The sequence below is a fragment of the Peromyscus leucopus genome, chromosome 5, assembly GCF_004664715.2.
Source record: "Peromyscus leucopus breed LL Stock chromosome 5, UCI_PerLeu_2.1, whole genome shotgun sequence".
Lineage (NCBI taxonomy): Eukaryota > Metazoa > Chordata > Mammalia > Rodentia > Cricetidae > Peromyscus > Peromyscus leucopus.
This window is the reverse complement of record NC_051067.1, coordinates 61,952,565-61,972,207: the sequence shown is the minus strand read 5'-3', so window position 1 is coordinate 61,972,207 and position 19,643 is coordinate 61,952,565. Positions and strand designations below refer to the sequence as shown.

The 19,643-nt window shown below is 40.1% G+C and overlaps 1 protein-coding gene across 23 annotated transcripts in view; it reads right to left on the bottom strand.

The window, feature by feature from the left end:
- Positions 1–19,643, bottom strand: part of Celf2 (CUGBP Elav-like family member 2) — a 640,994-nt gene that overhangs the window by 68,936 nt on the left and 552,415 nt on the right. For all 23 annotated transcript variants that reach the window (XM_028892143.2, XM_028892098.2, XM_028891961.2 and 20 more), the window contains 2 exons: positions 16,873–16,921; positions 7,841–7,975 (listed from right to left, as the gene is read on the bottom strand). In XM_028892143.2, coding sequence (XP_028747976.1) covers positions 7,841–7,975; positions 16,873–16,921 — 184 coding nt within the window. The remainder of the gene's footprint in view (positions 1–7,840; positions 7,976–16,872; positions 16,922–19,643) is intronic.

The following is a 19,643-nucleotide window of genomic DNA, read 5'->3' as shown; positions in this document are numbered from 1 at the left end:
ACAAGGGGACAGGGAGCAGGAAAGACAAAAAACAACAAGACAAAAGGGTTGGACGCTTGTTAAACCAACACAGTCTACGAGAACCGCCACAAGACGACACTGTTCTCAGTAGTACATGAAGATAAACAGCTTCTCGCTTTGGTTTCATCTTAGTTCGCTTTTTATTCACAGTGCTGAATTGCTAATCCAACTAAGCAGAACAATGAATTCATCAGCTTTTTTTTTTTTTTAAAGGGAACTAGGGAGCATGTTGTGTACTCTTTTCTTTTTCTTTTTCCTTTTTTGCCACAAGATTTGAAAGTAGCAAGAGGTAACTTGCATTTTCTAAGTTAAAACTGGGCTGCTTTCTATCTTCTTCTTGGCTGATGATTTCTACACTGAGAGCATGCACACACTGGGGTGTTGTTATTTCAAAATCTATCTCTGAATTTTAAGAAGTAAATAAGGAATTCATCACACCAACGGTAAATAAGCAAATAAATTTCAAGGTCTCAAAATGTTAACAAATATATCTAATTGATCTTGGATAGTTAAAAACATATATAAATAGAAATTGATGCTATTCAAATGTAAACAAATATACTAAATCCATTACAAAGTAGTAATTATGTATTAGTGACAAGAACAAACTATTACTCTGAGAAAATTCAACAGTGCATACGAAATAAATAATAAAAACTGTAATTTGTACAAAAATTTTCATAACTTTGGAAGTTGTAACTTTCTGAAAGGAATCAGAGATTTGAGCTAAAGTTTAACACACACAAGACAATGCACATTTCTCTAAACATCTACTGTGAGACCCGTAAAGCTTTCTGTGTTTGTTTTCTCTAGTTCTATTCAATAACTAGTGTCTAGAGTGCTGGCTCCTGCTTCTGATAGCAGCACTGGCCACCATGCAGGTCACCATTTGAACTACATGGCTCACCACCCTTTGTACTAATAGAAACACTGCCTTGTGGAATTTACATTTTATTCATCATGTACCCTTGGGCTTCTTAGAGAAAAAGGCTGTGAAATTAATGCAGATTTAGGCTGATTTTATAATATACCACAGCACACTAAAAGCTTAGCTAAAGCAATACAGACTTATTTCATTTATGATCGCTAATGACTTTAAAAGTGCATTGATTTTCAGCTTCTTTTGCCCTGCACAGTTTGAACTTAGGTATCAGCGAATAATTTAGTGTTCCACTCAATTTCCTCAAAACATTATTATTACTACTTAAAAGATTTCCAAATGAAGCAGATCTAAACAGTGAGAGGCTAAAGCCTATTGTCATTTCAGAGCAGATGCATGAAAGCAGAATTCTGGCATCAACAGTGTAAGACTGCTGCCCCTGTGGCCAATAAACAAAATAGAACATTCTACATTCAAAAAGCCAGTAGACTTTTTGCTTTATGTAAATCAATTTGTGAGCCATAAAATACATTTTCTTCTTTTGTCCTTCATTTTACACCTGATAAGAATATCAAGTGAATACTGCTGTAGTGCCTTTTAATCAAACAGCATTAAGAGAAAGCAGTGCCTGCCCATGATCCCCCATGCACCATGACATCCAGTCATGAAAGTAAGTCAATGCCTATTTTCCCACCATGTTGTAATCATTACTATACAAAAGTTCCCGGTACAAGGAAGGTCATCCCATACTCCCCCACCAGTCGAACAGGTCTTAAGAAGCAGGCAAGAAGTCTGGCTGTTATGGAGTACTGAGCTGCTGCATGTAGTTCTCTGACAGAGCAGCAGCCAACAACGCTTACTATTTAAACATGTTGCATGTGCCCAGACATGACTGTAGCTTTTGTTACCAATGAAAGCAATGGCCTCCTCTAAGGCATCTAGATCTCGTGTGTAAAATAGCATGTGAGACAGACAACAGTGTCTCCATTGGCTTCCATATTGATTCTGAGGTCTAAAATTATACTCTCAAATTAACCATCTGTTTCAAAGTAATATCTCCTTAAAATGTTATGATCATCACTAAAATTTCTGAGGAAATAAGACTAAGAGATTTTAATTTTTTCCACTTCTTGCCTTGAGACTACAATATGGAGGCCAACGCAAATCATCTAGCAGAAGTATATTTGAAGGCATATGAATTCTGCTTTAATAGTCACAAAGATTGTTATATTCACTTCATTTGCTCTTATTATCTAGGAATGTGTGCCAAACTGACAGTTTCCAAGTGGAGGTTAAAATGCATTAGAAACATGTAAAATGTCAATAGGAATCAATAAGGCACAGTTTATGCATTTATCACAATTTCACACAAGTAACTTGTAAGTAACTTTGAGAGAAAGATACAGCAATTAGCAGGCACAATAAAATTTCTATCAACTCAAACCACTGCCCTCTCCTTTAAAAAGCCTGCAATTAAAAACCCAAGCAATGCTTCTAATTTTACAAGCCTAAGCCATTCAAAAAATGATCTGACAAATGTGATGACTTCTTTAACCTTTTTTATCTTACTGGCAGTGATTCAGGAAGAGAGAAGCTGTCTCCTTAGGGGCCTTTGTCAAGTTCTGTACTGTGTGCTGTGCTCAATTACTTAGGAGAAAAAAATTACTGTGTCATTTATAAAGTGGGAATACATGTGAAAAATTTTATTCTCAGTGCAACTCTGGATGAAGTAAGCAACTTAGGAGTCAACTACTTCTTGGGATAGTAAAGCTTGTTAACCTTTGTAATTTCTCTAAATCAGGAGAGGTTGTGGCAGTTGTCTGGCTAGATTTTAATTTTCTTTTTAACACAAGTACAAATACAGTAGTGGCTCCAGTTCTTGGTCTCTGATGTACCAACACAGGGTCATAAGAGTTCTACTATTAAAATTGGCCACTGCTTTTTCTACAACTGAATCAGAAGGTTTTCTATTGGGCAGAAGTCTCCTATGTCCTAACTTGTCCTTTCTTCTGCACACAGCAGCACCGACTGAGTCTTGACAGGACAGCACCTCTGATTTGGTAGTGTTAGCCCTTAACTATTGAGGACTGTTAAACGTACTATCTAGGCAACTAAGTACTCTGATAACTGACCTCAATGTTGGAGAAATTAGACTGGAGGAAAAAAAGACAGAAATATTAAAACAATGACACCATATTTCTTTCATTTTTGGTTTGAATATAGTAGCATATATACATATAACTGTCTTAATACTGCCAAATAAATATAAAGGAAAAAAAATCCTTTTGTGGATAACCTGTAGTTTAGCTTGCAATTACTGTCTCTCCTTTCAGAATGTCAGAGATTACTAATAGGAATGAGGAGTGGAATTCTTATTTTGGTGAGGCTGCCTTCTTGCTGCTAAAACAGATAGGTGATTGACTGGAGAAAGGTTTCACAAAGTGATTTCCTCCTACAGACAGGATCTAAGTAAAGCTCAAAGCTGCAATAGAGGGTGGGGTTCTTGTCATTTACCACACTTGTCATTTTAATTGAAGGCATTTCCCATTTCTTTTCTTTTCTTTTCTTTTCTTTTCTTTTTTTTTTTTTTTTGAGATGTTTCTCTGTGTAGCCCTGGCTGTCCTGGCACTCGGTCTGTAGACCAGGCTGGCCTTGAACTCATAGATCCACCTGCTTTTGCCTCCCAAGTGCTGAGATTAGAGGAGTGAGCCACCACCTCCAGTGAAAGGGCGTCTTACCTCAGAGGTTCTACCTCTTATCTCAGTTACCAAGAAAATTCTAAAGAACTAGATGAATTCTTGCTTCACACACACACATACACACACACAAAAAAAAACCCCACCCCCAAGTTAGAGGTACTTTTAAAAGCATAAATGATGACAAGGTCTCTTAGTTGTTTGTGACCACTTTCAAAGAGGCACAGTGGCCTGCTGTATCTCAAATAGAAGAAACATGATTTTAAGTTACTATGCAGCATGAAGGAGACTTCAAACTATGGAAAACTTACTTATAAATGAATCACTACCTAAAGAAGACATTAATGTAGCCACTTTTCCTTGCTGTATCTTTTTAGCACTGGTAGCAATGATCAAACACATAGTCCAGCATAATACTTGGGCACATGCATTAGTAATCTAATATATCATAGGCAATGTTGGGTTAGTGTTCTGAAAACTGACATTGATATATCATTCATTCATTCATTTATGGCACCTGAATTTGGGTACAGACTAGGACCCACTTAGCGGCTGGAAAAATCTCATTGCTTAGATGGGGCTGGAAGACTATTTTGAACAAGATGGCAAAATGTAGTCAGTATTCCAGGGGACATGTGATGAAAGTTTCCATGTAGATGAATGTTTAGGTACTGTGTGGACAGGATGTGAACGACATAGTCTTCTCCACATACCTGTCTGAATAGTCAAAAGCCCTATCCTAATATACTTCTTGAATATAACAAGGAAAAACAAGGATTTAACTGCTAAATCCAGTCTGTGCTCTTCCCTGAAAACATTCATTTGTCAAAGGTTTAGGCAGGGAAATGTTAGAACACAGTTGGAATACAAGCAGAAATAAAATTACCCAAATGGCAGTGAAGATTGGACTATAGTTTGTGGAAAAGAAAAGTGAAATCAACTTTTTCACTGACTCCAAGTTATAGATACTCAATTGCCACCGTGCAGAAAATCCCATAGGTTAGATCTCAATAACCTTTCTGACTATATGGATCAGTAAGAACATGTTTATTTTAGGAGTTCAACATCCTAAAGTGACACTGTCAAATATGTACATTTGGTTTAGAAACCTCAAGCTTTGCTTTTGAGAACAAATGTCTCACTGGAAAAGCCACAGATGGGTTGTGGTAGCCTACTAGTTTTCTCATGGAGAGCTGTGCAGGTGCCTGAGAGGTGTAGCTGTCCTTGCAGATGATGTAACTATTGATATGAAGTTGTTTCAAAGTGATGGGCAACATGCTTTCCAAAACAAGAGAGTCCAGACTGTCCCCAGTGGAGAAAAGGCCTCCTTAGATTTGGGCATATTGTCCTTTGCATGGATGAGACAAAATATTTGCTGAGTAGTTATGTATGCCTGGCAGGTGCTAGGTACTTTCCATGTTGATACTTACAACCATTTCCTGAGGGAGTCTGTCCTGGGACATGTACTAGTTAGAGTGAGTTTTTCCCCACCAAAAGATAATGACTCTAATTGAAAGTATAAATAGAGCTTGATAGGTACAGTTGTGAGTCCTGGCAGCTTTCAGGCCTCTATGCTGATGAGTGGTGTCCTGAGTCAACATGTCTGAGGAGCCTTGGCAGAGTGTCTATTAGTGAGGATTTGAAACAGTTGATGTGGCAGAGGAAGAATGGTGGGGGAGGCCTACTTGACTAATTGTCTTCATAGTTATAGTTAAACTGGTAAACCCAGAAGAAAGGGAAGTGGCCAACTATTCGACTGCACTTTGCCTTTATTGTCACTAAACAGTCTAATGTAGAAACTTTCTTACTGAGCAGTTTATATTCTGATTTACAGGTGCTCTTCAGAGCAGCCATACTTTCATTTCACTTAATTTTTATTTATTATTTTTTTCAACAGTTGAGCTAGCAACAGATATTGAGGGAAAAAATGCCAAGTGTCTTTTATCTGAAGTGCCACTAATAGGAGGCATTTATTAATATAATGATTGAAAACTCATATTCTTTAATGAGAACAAAATAGTAGCATGAAAAAGAATTGTTCTTTTATCAAATACAGGGATTCAGGAGCAGGTCCCTGTAGCCAGGAATCCCTAGGTCCTACTAATTGAAAAACGTACCACTGTCTGTCTTTGTATTTCAGAACAAATGGTTATAAATGAGTATTTTCTTTTTTCCAAAAGGGAATTCTTACCAGTTCACTAGGAATTACTTTTCTGTTGAAAGCAAGCAGTGGGGAGGGTATTCTCTTCTTTACACTGAGCCCAGCCATTTGCATAAAATACAAAATGAGAAGGCTCCCCTAACTTACTATAGGAAGAAGCTACTTATGTGGTTAAGTGTTGGTTAATCAACTAAACAGTAGACCAAATTAGCTAAGTTCTCCTAGTAAGTAGTGAGTGTTCTGCTCTTTCCCATGAAGTTGTACTGTTTTGAAATCTTATAGGCAAAAAATACTAACGTATACCTAAAGATAACCAAAATGTTTTCCTCACCATCTCTCCTGCACAGCAGAGGCAGTGAGATGGAGGGTCACTTCAGAGCTAGCCAAGGCAAGCAGAGAGATGACAGAAAGTCAGCACTCAGCTTCGCTTCACACTCACGGTCTCTATGCACCCATACAGACAGTAAGTGGGCAAAAACCAGTAACTGGTTACTAATGTTGTCCTGTGAGAGAAGCAAGACAGATACATGTTCACTGTTGTCGTCTATGAATGGGGAAGCTAAGAAATAAAAATAGGAAAATAAATTGATTAAGGTCGCATGTCATTATCAAAAATTCTGGGACTAGATTAGAGTCACTGACCTCTGAGCTACAGTAAACTCACTCTGATTAATTTAAAGACATTCCTGTCTCATTGTCTTCTTCATGCTGTTTGTATTGCTTGTCTTAAGTACTGTCTGTTACTTAAGGGTGACAGTATCTTCTTTAGCCTTTAGAGATTCAGCCTTGGAGTGCAGGCTAAATGATGAGATTTCAGAAGCGACAGAGAATGAATGAACTGGGATTTGCACACTGCTCTCCCTTCCCCACCCCCTTAAACCACCCTCAGAGGAAAATATAGGAATCAAAAGTTAGGTGTCAGTCTACTCTTACTAGTTTCTTGACAACCTCCAATTGGGAACTCTAAAGGTGGATGTGTGTGACACTTTTGTTCTCTGGGACTTTAGTTCCAGAAGCCAACAACATGAAGCTTTATGTCTAAGATTAAAAAAAACAAAACAAAACAAAAACAAACATCAAAAAAACAAAAAACAAAACAAAACAAAACCTTCCTCCCATGGTTTTAAAATTAGGTAAGAATGGTAAGACAGGTGAAAGTGATCACCTTGATACTTATGGCCTGGCTACTTATTTTAATGTTGTGGTTTGGGTACCAGAGCCGGCCCAGAACCTGAGCTTGAGAATGAGCAAAGTCTTAACTATCCCCCATGGAAACTGTACTGCAAAGTGATTTCTTCCTCAAACTGAAAAATGTGTGACATACACACTTCCTCTTTGGGTTGACTTGGGACACTACAGTCAGACAACTGTTAATATGCACTGTCAACCTTTGTGCAGTTTAAGGAAGGAGGTGTGTGGTCTTGTTAAGGGGAGGAGAATATGGGAAGAGAAAGGTGATCTCCACTATTCCATACAGTGCCTTACAAGACTGTGGCACTCCTCAGGGTAGGAAGCCACAGCTTGTGCTCCTTTTGTTGTGGCAAAAGAAGAGCCTACGATTTTCTTAAGGTCAAAGTCATCTTTTCTACCATTTAGAAGACAGGACTGTGGACTAGAGGCTTGGTAAGATGCAGGGCAGGACAGGTCTGTTTACTCTGAGATTATATACCTGCTCTGCACTGCATGGGCAGTGATACTCTCTCTGGGCTCGGATGGCTGTTATGAGGATCACATCTTTAATGTTTGTTCAGGCAAACAGAAAGAAAAGTATGGCTGAGTATCTATTCTCATCTTCCACCTCTCCTCATCACCTAAATTTGCTCAATTTGAAGATGAAAAGGGAGTACAGAGGTAGGGCAGCCTGTCAGCATTCCATGGGACCTGGCATTCAGACCTTTTCACCTGGAGAAGTATGAGATGATCATTTTGGTTACAGAGAAAAGTTCAGGTTGGATAACTTGCTCACACGGGATATATTGCAAGCTGACCTCCTGCTGTATGTGATGCCTACATCTCCCTTGACTGTGACACAGAGTTCCAATTAGCACTTAAGGAAAGCGACTTTACAGAGAGCACACTCACCTCGACTCAGCCCGTCGGGTCCCCGGAGAATCCGGCATTCTTCTATCTGGCCAAATGGAGAAAACATCACTCTGATATCATTCTCATTACATTTCTTCGAAACCATTCCTATGAACAATTTTCGGTCTTCCACAGCTAGGAGATAAAAATAACAAACAAACAAAGGCCATGTTATTTTTTTTTCTTGCAATCAATGCTTCATTACCAATCAGGCTTGGCCATGTGTGAATGAGTGCAGTCCTAGAGCTAACTGTAGACCTGTATCTGCCCTCTTCCTCTAGTTCACCCCATCCAGTCTGTCTTCCACTCTGACCCCAAGAACAATTTGGTTAGCTTCTAACTAGCCAGGCTGGTTACACTTGACACAGAAGTCGATTCTAGAGGAGAAAGTTGTTGCTATTCCCCGAGAATCATCTCTGACAGCCCCTTCCTGGCAAAACCAGAAAAAGAAGAGCGAGAGGAAGCTGTACGGGTGCAGTAACTTGGAGCTAGGTTTCTCAAGGAATGGAGATACATTTTGGGTAGCATGGCAATGCAATGCACACACTTTTGACCCTGACAGAGGGAAAGATTAGACAGGCTTTTCTTTAGATCTGGAAGGTCCCCCCATCTCCATTGTTTTTGCTCACAATATTTGAACTATATTTAGCCTATAAGGCAAAATTACAGCTGATTTCAGGACAGTGTTTGCAGCCTTTCTAGGAGAGAGGCCCTTTTTAAACATGTCTGAAGTGCTGCTAGAAATAATACTTGCTTATCTCCTATTGCTTCAATTTAATCTATTTCTCAGAATTAAAAGTGTGGGTGGGGGAGGAGGGAGAGAGCCATACACCTTCAAGACCTGTCTGAGGCTCTGCCCCAAGTCACTGTGTGACCTCTGGTACTGAACGGATAGTAGCATCTTGACACTGCTGTTCAGGTGGCGGTTACTTCTCTTTCTTTTGTCCTTTATAGGGCAGGGTCTCATTGCCATGTACACAGTAAGTATTTAGTCTGGATTTTCTGAGTCTGGGCGCTACTGGAACTCAAGTTAAGGTATGTGATCTGAGCCCTCCAGGACTGGGTCATCTGTTCCTGAAGACTGTTGCAATTCAGTGACTTACCCTGAAGCAACACTATTGCAGAATTCCTTATGATGACCCCAAAGTCCAATGTCTGTGCTACCCCATATCCAGCTAAAGCCATGTGAATTCATTGAACACTTAAAAGTGTCCAGTATGATGGAGAAACAGACTTTTTAATGTCATCTCAGTTTAATTTAAAATTTCAAAGCCCTATGTATCTATTACATTGGTCAGTGCAGCTCTGAAGAACCTAGATGAAGCAGAGAATTCCATGTAGTAAGTAAAGGACTTATGCTATCCATTTGTAAAACAGATCTCTGAGTCCATAAAGGGGAAAGGGACTTTCCCAGGGTCATTCGAGAGCTCTGCGGTTTAATGTGGACTACAACTCACTTTCCCACTCCCAGCCCAGTAGTGTTCCTTTGCCCATTCCTCCAAGCTAGAGGAGGTAGCTGAGCCCGAAAGGGAAGAGCAGTGGTCATGACTCAGAGGCTCTGCTCTCTGCTCTAGTGTTGTTATTAACTGGAACGGTGGCTCTGGGAACCGTCTCACTTCTGTCAGCTTCTCTTCTTCTCCTTTTCTCTCCCTTTCTCTTAGCACTGCAGAGAAGGCAACCCAGTTAACCAACCCAGCTGTGGTTAACTGAAGCACCGGGATGGAGGGTGCTAGAGCAGGGTGCAGAGTCCCTCTTCTCCTGTCTCCCTCTACACTCAGGGTACTTTTCAAGACAACTCCAAAGTCTAGGGCTCTTTTAATGTCCTCCTGAGATGAAACTTAAATAAAGGCAGAGTCTGGAGAGACCTGTAGTGGGATGGGGACAACAAGATACTTAATATACAAGGGACAAAGTCAAGAACAACAGTGGTGTATCTGGGAGGCAAAAAAATCTTATGATCAGAGAATTGGCTCAATGGAACAGGACAGTAATAGAATTAAAAGTCACTGGGTGGGCTATAGAGTATCTTTCATTTGGATAAAAAAATGTCAAGTATTGTTCTTTTTGTCCCTCTGGAACAAGCGAAATACCAGCTATCTACTATGAATTAGCACAAACCTAGTGGTTCCAGGGCACCAAGCTCCAGCAACCCCAGATCCCTTGACAAGGAGCCTTTACAGCCTCCCACCTGTATGATTATAGGCTACCTATGGGCTGGCCACTGACCATGCAGGGTTTTGGACAGCGGGCCTGTGAGGATGTGGCAGCCCCTTGATGGAGGCATGGAAATGGATGGAGGAGGAAGGGAAAGACTACCAGTGTCCACCTCTTACTATTTCCTGCTCAGGACTCCTATACCTACCAAACACTATGGCTGGCAGCTGTATGAGAATAAAAATTCCTGTCATGTTTCTTATCTCGAAGAATCTTGCTTTAGTTCTTTAATATAAAAGCAAATTTTAAAAGTTTCATTTGGTTTCTAGTTTCACTGGTAAATCTGAAATTACAGTGTTTAGCTAAAATAATTTGTACATTTTGAGTTCCAGGGTGGTATTACAGTAAACTATACATGCAGATCCTGAGCCTATGCCCACCCCCACCCCACGCAAGATGAGTGCTATAAAAATGGAAATAATTTAAGAGGAAATCTTGACTTCCTGGGTACCACTAATAATAAACTCAACCAGATATCAAGAAAAAAGACAACTCTTCCTTAAACTACTATTAGCTAAGAAAAAAGGGAAGGGGACCTCCATATGCTAGTAAAAATGCTAATTTCCCTTTGTGTGAGGCTCATATCTAATTGTCAATCAGTAAGAATGTGGATTGTTTAAGTCAATCTACTGTATCCAGAGTAGTCTGGTAGGTGCTTTAGAGGAATTTAAAAAACAAAAGGAAGCTCCCTTCTCTTTAGGGCAGAACCATTTTCCTCCAGGACGCAGTGAATTGAACAGGGGCTGGACTTTCATACAGGAAGTGCTGTACAGATGGGTTCCCTACTTCATCAACAGCAACAATAGAACCAAAAGACCTTCCAGACCAGAGGTCAATAAGAATTCTCCTCCCATGGTATAATGAGAAAGAGTTAATGTTCTGAGTATGAGGATAACTTCTTAAAGTGAGAGGTCTACAAATGTCATTTTAAAACATTCCTAATTGTAAGTCTGTGCTAACACCCTGGCATACAATCTGTCAAAGTCACACCTGGATTTGGGGCTGCTTGAATTAATTAACAACTTTTCAATGTGTTGGTGCTAACATATGGCATTTAATTACTGCCTCCAAATCTGCGAGTGGCTCCACTTTGAATTTCAAAATTATTTTTTCGTCTTGTAGAAAATCAGAAAGTGACTGGATGAAAATACTTAGTGATTTCTACTTGTAATGGTGGCTTTGAAGGTTTTCACCTTCCCATGAAAATAGTTATTAAGATTTTGGCTAGCTCTGAGCTTGACAAAAGAATATAGAGGTTCTAGAGGCCTTGAGAAAGGGACAGGTCTTAATTAGCCTTTCTGGAGTCTAGGAATTAAGGTCTCTCAACAAGTACGGCTGTAAAGTTAAAACAGGATATATTCTATGTTCTTTCTAGATAGCATCTTCCTTGACAACAAGGCACATGACAACAGTCAATACTGGCTCTAGCCAATGAGACCCACGCACAGCATAAGAAGTAAGTAAGCTCATGCTTTTGTTATCACTCACTGGTAGACTAGCTTCGGCAACTGCTTTTAAATCTTGCACAGCTGGCACCTTGTATTTCATAATAAGAGAACTGAAAGCTCACTGAAGACTGAAAGCTGGATGCTACAGAAAAATATATATGGAGAATGGAAGAAAGTAACTGTGCTTATGCTAGTTAATGCAAGTACTTATGTCCACACCTCCTCAAACACACTTTTCATACCATCACTCAATTTTCTGCAGTGGAAAATAACAAGAAAGTTGAATTCTGTTGATGCCTGAGCATTTCAAGGTATTTGTATTAAACACCCCATCAATTATTACTTATCTAGAGTAGTATTTTTTATTTTCCCTTTGCACATCTGGCTTAGTAACACAGAAAACCAAATGCCATGGAGTAGAATGAATGTGATAGAGGACGTAGATTAAATTATAGCTATTTGAAGGATGGATTAAAGGAAGCCATAGAGGTTTAGGAAGCCCATTCAGTTAAGATCCAACAGTGCAGAGCTGGTGTACAAGCATCTAACATTTCTGAGCTCACTAGAGATCCCCTGTATCAGACTATGGATGGCTAGGGACTCAAAGGGTGACTATTTTGCTGGAATTCACTTATGTATAACTGACTGATCTGTGATTAGCAGTCCTTGCTCAGAAAATACAAAATTTCAGAATCTGAGCACACAGATAATGAAGACAGTAACTGTCTAGCTGTGATGAGTCTTTTGTGCTATACATAAATGTCAGCAAACTCAATAAAAGTGCAATTAGAGCTCGTTATACTTCTTTCATTGCTACAGGAGCGATTCAGCGCGTCTGAACCAAAGAAATCTTTGTGTTCTTTATGCTTCTGAAACTATGCTTACCTGTCAAAAATGCCATAAGGAATCAGAAAGAGCTGCACCACTTATAATTTGAGTTAGAAAAGTACACATTTCTTCTGATTCCTAAGTTAGGTCCAAAGGGGACTATGTAAGCTGTTCATATCTATGCAAGGCAAAGTTCCATCTGAGTTCTCATAATAGAGTTTTTGATATATAATTGTAAGTCTACTTTTGCATGTTTTGACTTTTTTAAATCAGAAATTCAGAAAATGAAAGCAAAAGGAGAACTCAACCCACAAGCAGGTTTGGGGATCCTCAGTCTGTGTGTGAGTTTGTACTGTGGTGTGAGCAGTCTAGGTGTGCCAGGCTGGCCACTTAGAACGCAATAAAATGTCTCACTCAGTTTATGGGCTGTGCTGCTAACTTAGCATTAGCATAACACAGCAAACTGAGTGTTTCTGGTGTGCCAGGTATTAGGCCAAGTTCTTTACAGACTCTGTGGGAGTTTACTTGATAAATGTTCCCCAAAGGCTCATGCATCTAAACACCTGGCACTTTTTGGGAAAGTTATGGAATTTTTAAGACATGGAGCCTTATTGGAGGAAGTATGAGAGTTCCCACAGCCTCACTTCATTTCCAGTTCACTTTGTTTTTTTTTATGTGTGCTTGAGAGGTTGAGATGTGATCTCGTAGCTTTCTGTTCTGGCCTCCTACCATCATGTCTTCCCTAATCTTATGGACTCTCCCTCTGAAACTATCAGCCCAATAAACTCTTTCTTCCTTAAGTTGCCTTTAGTCATAATCTTTTCTCAGAGCAACAGAAAGGTAACCAATATAGAAGTTGGTACCAGAGAGTATGGCTGTTTCTGAGAAAAACTTGATCATGTTGTTTTTTGGAAGAATGTGGAAGACTAGAACTTTGGACTAGAAAAGTAGTTAAATGTTGTAAGCAGAACTTAATGGCATATTCTAGAAGGAGTGTGAAAGCCAGAAGTGCTGAGAATAGTGAAGGTCTGGCTCAAAGGTTTCATGGGGAATAAGGACTTTATTAGCAATAGAGCTAGAGACCATTTCTATGATATTTTGGCAAAAAATCTGACTGTCCACTTCTATGATATTTTGGCAAAAAATCTGACTGTTTTCTGTCTATGTCCTGAGAATTTATGCAAGGCTAAATTAAAAAGAAATGGACTGCTGGGTGTTTAATACCAGCCCTTAAAAGGCAGAAGCAGATGTATCTCTGAGTTCAAGGCCAGCCTTGTCTACATAGTGGGTTCTAGGCCAGGCACGGCTATACAGAGAGACCTTATCTCCATAATAAATAAATAAAATAAAAAAAATGGCCTAATTTCTTGGTAGAAGAATTTCAAATCAGCATAATATTGAATCTTTGGCATGATTTTTACTAATAACTCTTATGCAGGTCTATAGTAAAAAAGAGCAAATGGAGAAGAAATTAAAAATGCATAGGTTGACTATGAACAGAACACTAGGAAGCTTAATATTTCAGCTAAGGCATGTGCTTAAGGAGAGACTGATTGTTAAGGAGAGTGGGGCCATGAAAGAGAGGCCTCCTGCTCTGCACTGGAACAACAGGAAGGGTACCATCAGGAAAAGACTCTACCCAGCTAAGACTCCAACCTAAGAAAGGAATAAAGCCCATGGGGTTGCTTGCTCATAGAAAGCAATTGCTTCAACACAGAAAAGCCGCTGATAATTCAGTCAAATGCTACAAGGGGTTCATCTCAAGCTGACAGTTAACTTGGCAGTTAATCTAGATGGCACTGCCTTTGAAGGCATGAAAGATTCCGGAGTGAGGGGGTTATGTATTCTTCCTCCATAGTTTGAGAGAGAAACTGAAACCAGACAACATGTGGCAGTGCTGGAGTCCCTTTGAGAAGGCCCTGACAGGTCATTACATGAAGTTGTAAAGTTGTAAAGCCTGGTTGCAAGAAAAGACTACAAGATGTTGGAGATGTCAGAGCCAGGAGACATTTGCTACAGAGAGCTGAATACAAGAGGTAGAATCAGCTCAAAAAAGAGATGTATGTTACATCCGACAGCAAAGCTATAGGACTGAGATATCTAATCCCTTTCAAACTAAAGCCCTAGATACTGGACACAGAGTTACAATATTTTCCCTGCTGGGTTTTAGTCTTGCTTTGATCTAATATTTCCTTACTATGTCCCCATTCCTCCCTTTTGGAATTTTCTAAATTATATATTTAATTTTTGTTTTTACAGGGGCCACAGTTACGAGACTGCCTTGAGTCTCAAAACAGACTTTGAACTTCTAAATAGTGTTGAGACTTTAAGGACTATGAGGACTCCTGAAGTTGGACTAAATACATTTTACAACATGAAAGGCCATGGACTTTTGAGGGCCAGGGAATGGCATGTGGTGATGAGTGTAAGAAATGTCACCCATAGGGTCATTCATTTGAATACTTGGTTCCAGCTGTGGCTTACTTTACCAGCTACTCCATGCAGCTTCCTCAAAAGGGGAATTTTAAGGTCTTTTTATTATATTAAAAGGATACTGAAAATCTCCTTGACTTTTGAAATCATGAAAAATTTGGGGCACATAGTTTTAGACTTAAAGGAAACACTGTGTCCAGAGTTAACAATGAATAAAAGCAGCAAAACACTGAGAACTCTTGGCAGCAAAGGTTTGTGCATCCGGTTGTATACATGAACAGTAGTAGACAATATAAAGAAGAAAACATACCATATTTCAATACTTGGGTATTCTAGGCCCTATGTGTTCATCTCAATTATCTAATTTGTGTGTTTATAAATACAGCATAAAGCTTTCCACAGACTTTCATTCCATGACTTTTGCTCTGATATAATTTAGAGAAGTGTGGAGCCAAAGCATAGGGAGAACATCTCTTAGTGGCTAGAAACTTCAAGAAGACATAAACTGACAGGGTTTGTCTCACATGATTCCTCTCCTCTGTTTGACACGAAAGAGTATATGGGAAATCTGGGGGTAGAATAGAAATGGCTGTCTTTAGAGGAAGGTATGCTCAGCAAAGAATGCTCCACAGCCAGGGTATCCCTCTGGGAGGTAATAACTAACACTTCAAGGAGTGTCCATCATTTACAAAGACTGTGTAAAAAATCTTATTGAGACTCTAGAAGAAATAAAAATCCGACCCATTTAAGGTAGTGACCACTATTCCTATTTTATGAATGAGCAGATGCAAAGTTCCATGTTAGTGACATAGTCTTTTTTCTTTTTCAGATTTACTGCTGTAATACCATTCCTTAGACAACTTGCCTGGCACATAGTAAATGATAAATGAGTAATTAATGAAGGAAGGAAGGAAGCAATTTGATCATGGTCTCACAACAAAGCAGTGGTAGATTTTTAGAAGTTTCTCGTGATAAATGCCATTGTGTATGATAAGAGAGTACAGGGAAGGGGAATCAGCACTGAGGGAAGTATGGGGCTGAGAGGACACAAGCAAAGCCCCAGAACCTGCTCAGAGGGAGTGGGTAAGTGGTAGAGAGTGAGCGCTAGCTCTGACAAACCAGGGCCCTTGGGACAACTTGGGAGTTTTCTTCAAAACTTTACAGTCCAGGAGGAAGCCAGAAAACAGGATACACTACAATTAGCAGAAAACAAAAACAAAACCCCCAAACAACAACAAAAAACAAATAAAAAAGCAAAAAAACCCAAAACCCAAACCAACCAACCAACCAACCAACCAAACAAACAAACAAAAAACAAAAAAACCCCACCTTGTGGTGAGATTTGGAATCCAATCATCATTTACAGGTGCAGATACATAGATCTCTAAGTGCATGGCTTCTGCCCTGATTATTAATTAATGAGGTGCAAAATTCCAAGCTGGAAGGAAACAGTGCTGATTATGTCAGTCTTGCGGGACAGAGGAGCTCTGTGGTCCAAGAAGATAGATGATTCTTTTAACATATATTTCCGTAAATTAAAGGTGACAAGAGGCTTTTAGAGATGGGAGCAAAAACGTAATAAAAAATGTGGACTATCAAATACATATTTTTTTTTTTTTGCAGCAACTGTGTGTTTATTTAATCAGCAGAGTGAATACTGAATGGATTCTGGTGCAAATGTATTGGTACAATTTAGAGAAAAATGTAATAAGACAAAAAGGAATATTGAAAGAGCAAAAAAATGGTGGCTTTTACTGGGCTACTCACTTTCCACTCATGTTCTCCCCACTCGTTGGGTATCCCTGTGTTGTACTAGGAGTAGATCGATACTAGCCAAATCCCACAAGGTTACCACACAGGGCAAACCCTAAGCAAAGGAAGTGGAAAACCATTCCTTGTCACAGTCTTTACAGTTGCTTTGTTTTTTTCCTCCACAAATAATTGAGAAGGAAGAGTGGGGCACAAATTTCACCAGATGTGCTAACCATAATGGCTGGAGTAGTAGCTGTCCGCCTTCCAGAGGGAAACAACAGCTAGAGCGGCTCCTCCCTCCCCCACCTGACTTAAAGTAGAAGACATTATTACATTAGACAGTTGGTTGCCACCTACCGTTTGACTTTTCACTATCTGCAGGTTTCATCTGAATGGGATGATGCATCTAAAAATATAAAAGTGAGAAAGTAAAGGCACATTGAACAACTGTAAAACCAGTCTCAGAAATGTGATACTATTCAAGTACTGTTATAATTACAAGGGCACATAACTAATAACAAGGCTTCTAAAGAATGATATTACCTTAGTTTGTTACCTAAGTTTATGTTCGGGAATCTAACCCTCAAGCCAGGGAACACTCTTAATAATCGGTAAAAACGTGAGCTTTGGAGTCAGGCTGGAGAATGGAACCCTCTACATCACAGGTGAGGCCGGCCAGCTCTGCGATCCCAGCTGTGTAATCTGGGCAGTGTAACTTCCCCAGGGTGACCGCTCATCTGGGAGATGGGGGACACCTGCAGAGAAGGGCTCTGCGAGTTTGCATGAGCAGAGCCCAAGATGTGCTGAAGACTTTAGAATTACAGCTGTGCTATTTAAATGATAATCATCTTTGTCCACCACCTACTCTGTTTGCTTTATGGGTTTATCTCAAGTCTCAATAGGAAATATTTGAAGGTCTGTTAGTGGCTTGATAGAGGTACCGATATATAATGCAGAGTCACTGGGACATAGGGAACAATAGGAGCAAGGGCAGGAGGGAGACAGGAACCTATTAATTCAGTTAGTACATGTGCAGGCAGGAACAGAGAAAACTTGAAACAAATGAAGCTGAGCTCCTGAACCATGGCAGACCTGGATGCTCCATGGTTCATTATACAAGCTGATGACACTGCTGTGTATGATCCAGGGTTTACTCCAAGCACAGAATGCTACCACTATTTCCAATTAAAATAAATTCCTCAAACTACTTCCAAAGGTCCTCTTACTTGATATTTCATCATACCCCAAGGAACAGGGAAGCCACAGGGTGGATGGAATCACTGGCTGTGCAAACGCTTTTATTATAATGGGTCCACTCTTAGTGAACTTTTAATTTCCCCAGTGGACTTCCATTACTTGCAAGCCACAGCTCTGGGTTTTATCTAATTGAAATGAAAGGGGAATGGTACTTAGTTATGGCACTTAGATGATGGGACAGTATGATTTTGTAGTAGTGTAGTAGTAGTTTGTGTGCACTGCCAGTGTCTTTAGAGTACCTGAGGAAGAAGACAGTGAGAAAGAACTGCCAAGGGATAAGACCTTAAGTAATTTAAAGCTGCCTATTGCCCTCAAAAGCAGGATGTTTTTATCCATAGAGCACAGGCCTCGAGATACAGCATCTACTAGCATTCCCACTTCATAATTCATATATTCAGTTTGTGGAGCAGAGACTACTTGAGGGTGATGTGGAATATTACTTTAACTATGTAAAGATGTGTTACATTTGTTTATGTTGCATTTGTTTAACTAGGCAAAGACAAGTTACATCAATTTATGCTACATTTGTTTAATTATGTAAAGATGTATTTATTTCACCTTCCCTGTCCAAGGCACCTGATTGGTCTAATAAAAAGCTGACCGACTAATAGCTAGGCAGCAGAGGGATAGATAGGGCTGGCAGGCAGAGTGAATAAGGAGGAGGAATCTAGGGGAGACAGAAAGTGGGGGGGGGGAGCTGGGGCCAGCCTGTCAGCCAGCCAGCCAGTCAGCCACCAGCTAGTCAGACACAGAGTAGGAAATACAGAATGAAAGAAAGGTAAAAAGCCCTGAGGCAAAATGCAGATCAAGAGAAACAGGTTAAATTGAGTTGTAAGAGCTAGTGGGACAAGCATAAGGCTGAGCATTCATAATTAAAAATAAGTTCCTGTGTCATGATTTGGGAGCTGGTTGGTGGCCCAAATGAAAGTCTGCTGCATGAGAGTATAATGTTTAGGAGTACTAAATAGTCCTTAAAAAACCACAGAAGCAAAACGTGGAGTGTTCTGATTCGACCAAGGAATAGGGAGAGAACAAGGTTTAAGAAAGATCAGCAGTATCTTCGAGCAGCCCACCCATTTAGCCAGCATGCTCTTCTCGTGCCAGGATCTAGGCTAAGGCCAGCTAGCTGTCAATGGCCATGAGAGAGGGTTTTCCCCTCAGGTGCTGTATGGCTGGCAAACACAAGTGCAAACAGCTAGCAGAGCAACATGCCAAGTGCTGGAGGAAAGGCAATACACAGTTTCTAGGAACCAAGGGACAAAAGGATTTTCACTTTGCCTGGAAAAAAGGAGAAAGTTTCCTATAAAACATGGTATCTATTTCCAGTCCTCAGACTTGTTATCCAAAGAGAAGATGGCTTGTCAGACCTACAGATGTCCTATCAAAGACCCAATGGTAAAAATGAACCCATATCTGACACTGCTCGGGTGGCCAAGAACCTGAGACAAGATAGGCCAGGGACCTAGGGGAAAAGGAAATACTCCTGTTCTGCTAAAGGAACACAGCAATAAACGACTCCTAATGACATTCTGCCATACTCATAGATCAGAGCCATCATCAGAGAAGCTTCTGGCATTAGTGGGGAACGAAGATAGAGAATCACAGCCTTATAATCTCAGAACACTCAGTCCTAAATGGGATGTCTCCATCAAATTCCTCCTCTCAGAGCTCAGGGAACTATGTAGAAGAGGAAGTAGAAAGAGTGTAGGAGCCAGAGGGGATGAAGGACACCAAGGAAAAAAGGCCTTTTAAACACAGCAGGACCAACGAACAGTAACTCACTGAGACTATGGCAGCATGCACAGGGCCTGCTTAAGTCTGCACCACATGGAGTCCCAGTGATGAGAAGTAGACACAAGCCTCCATCTCTA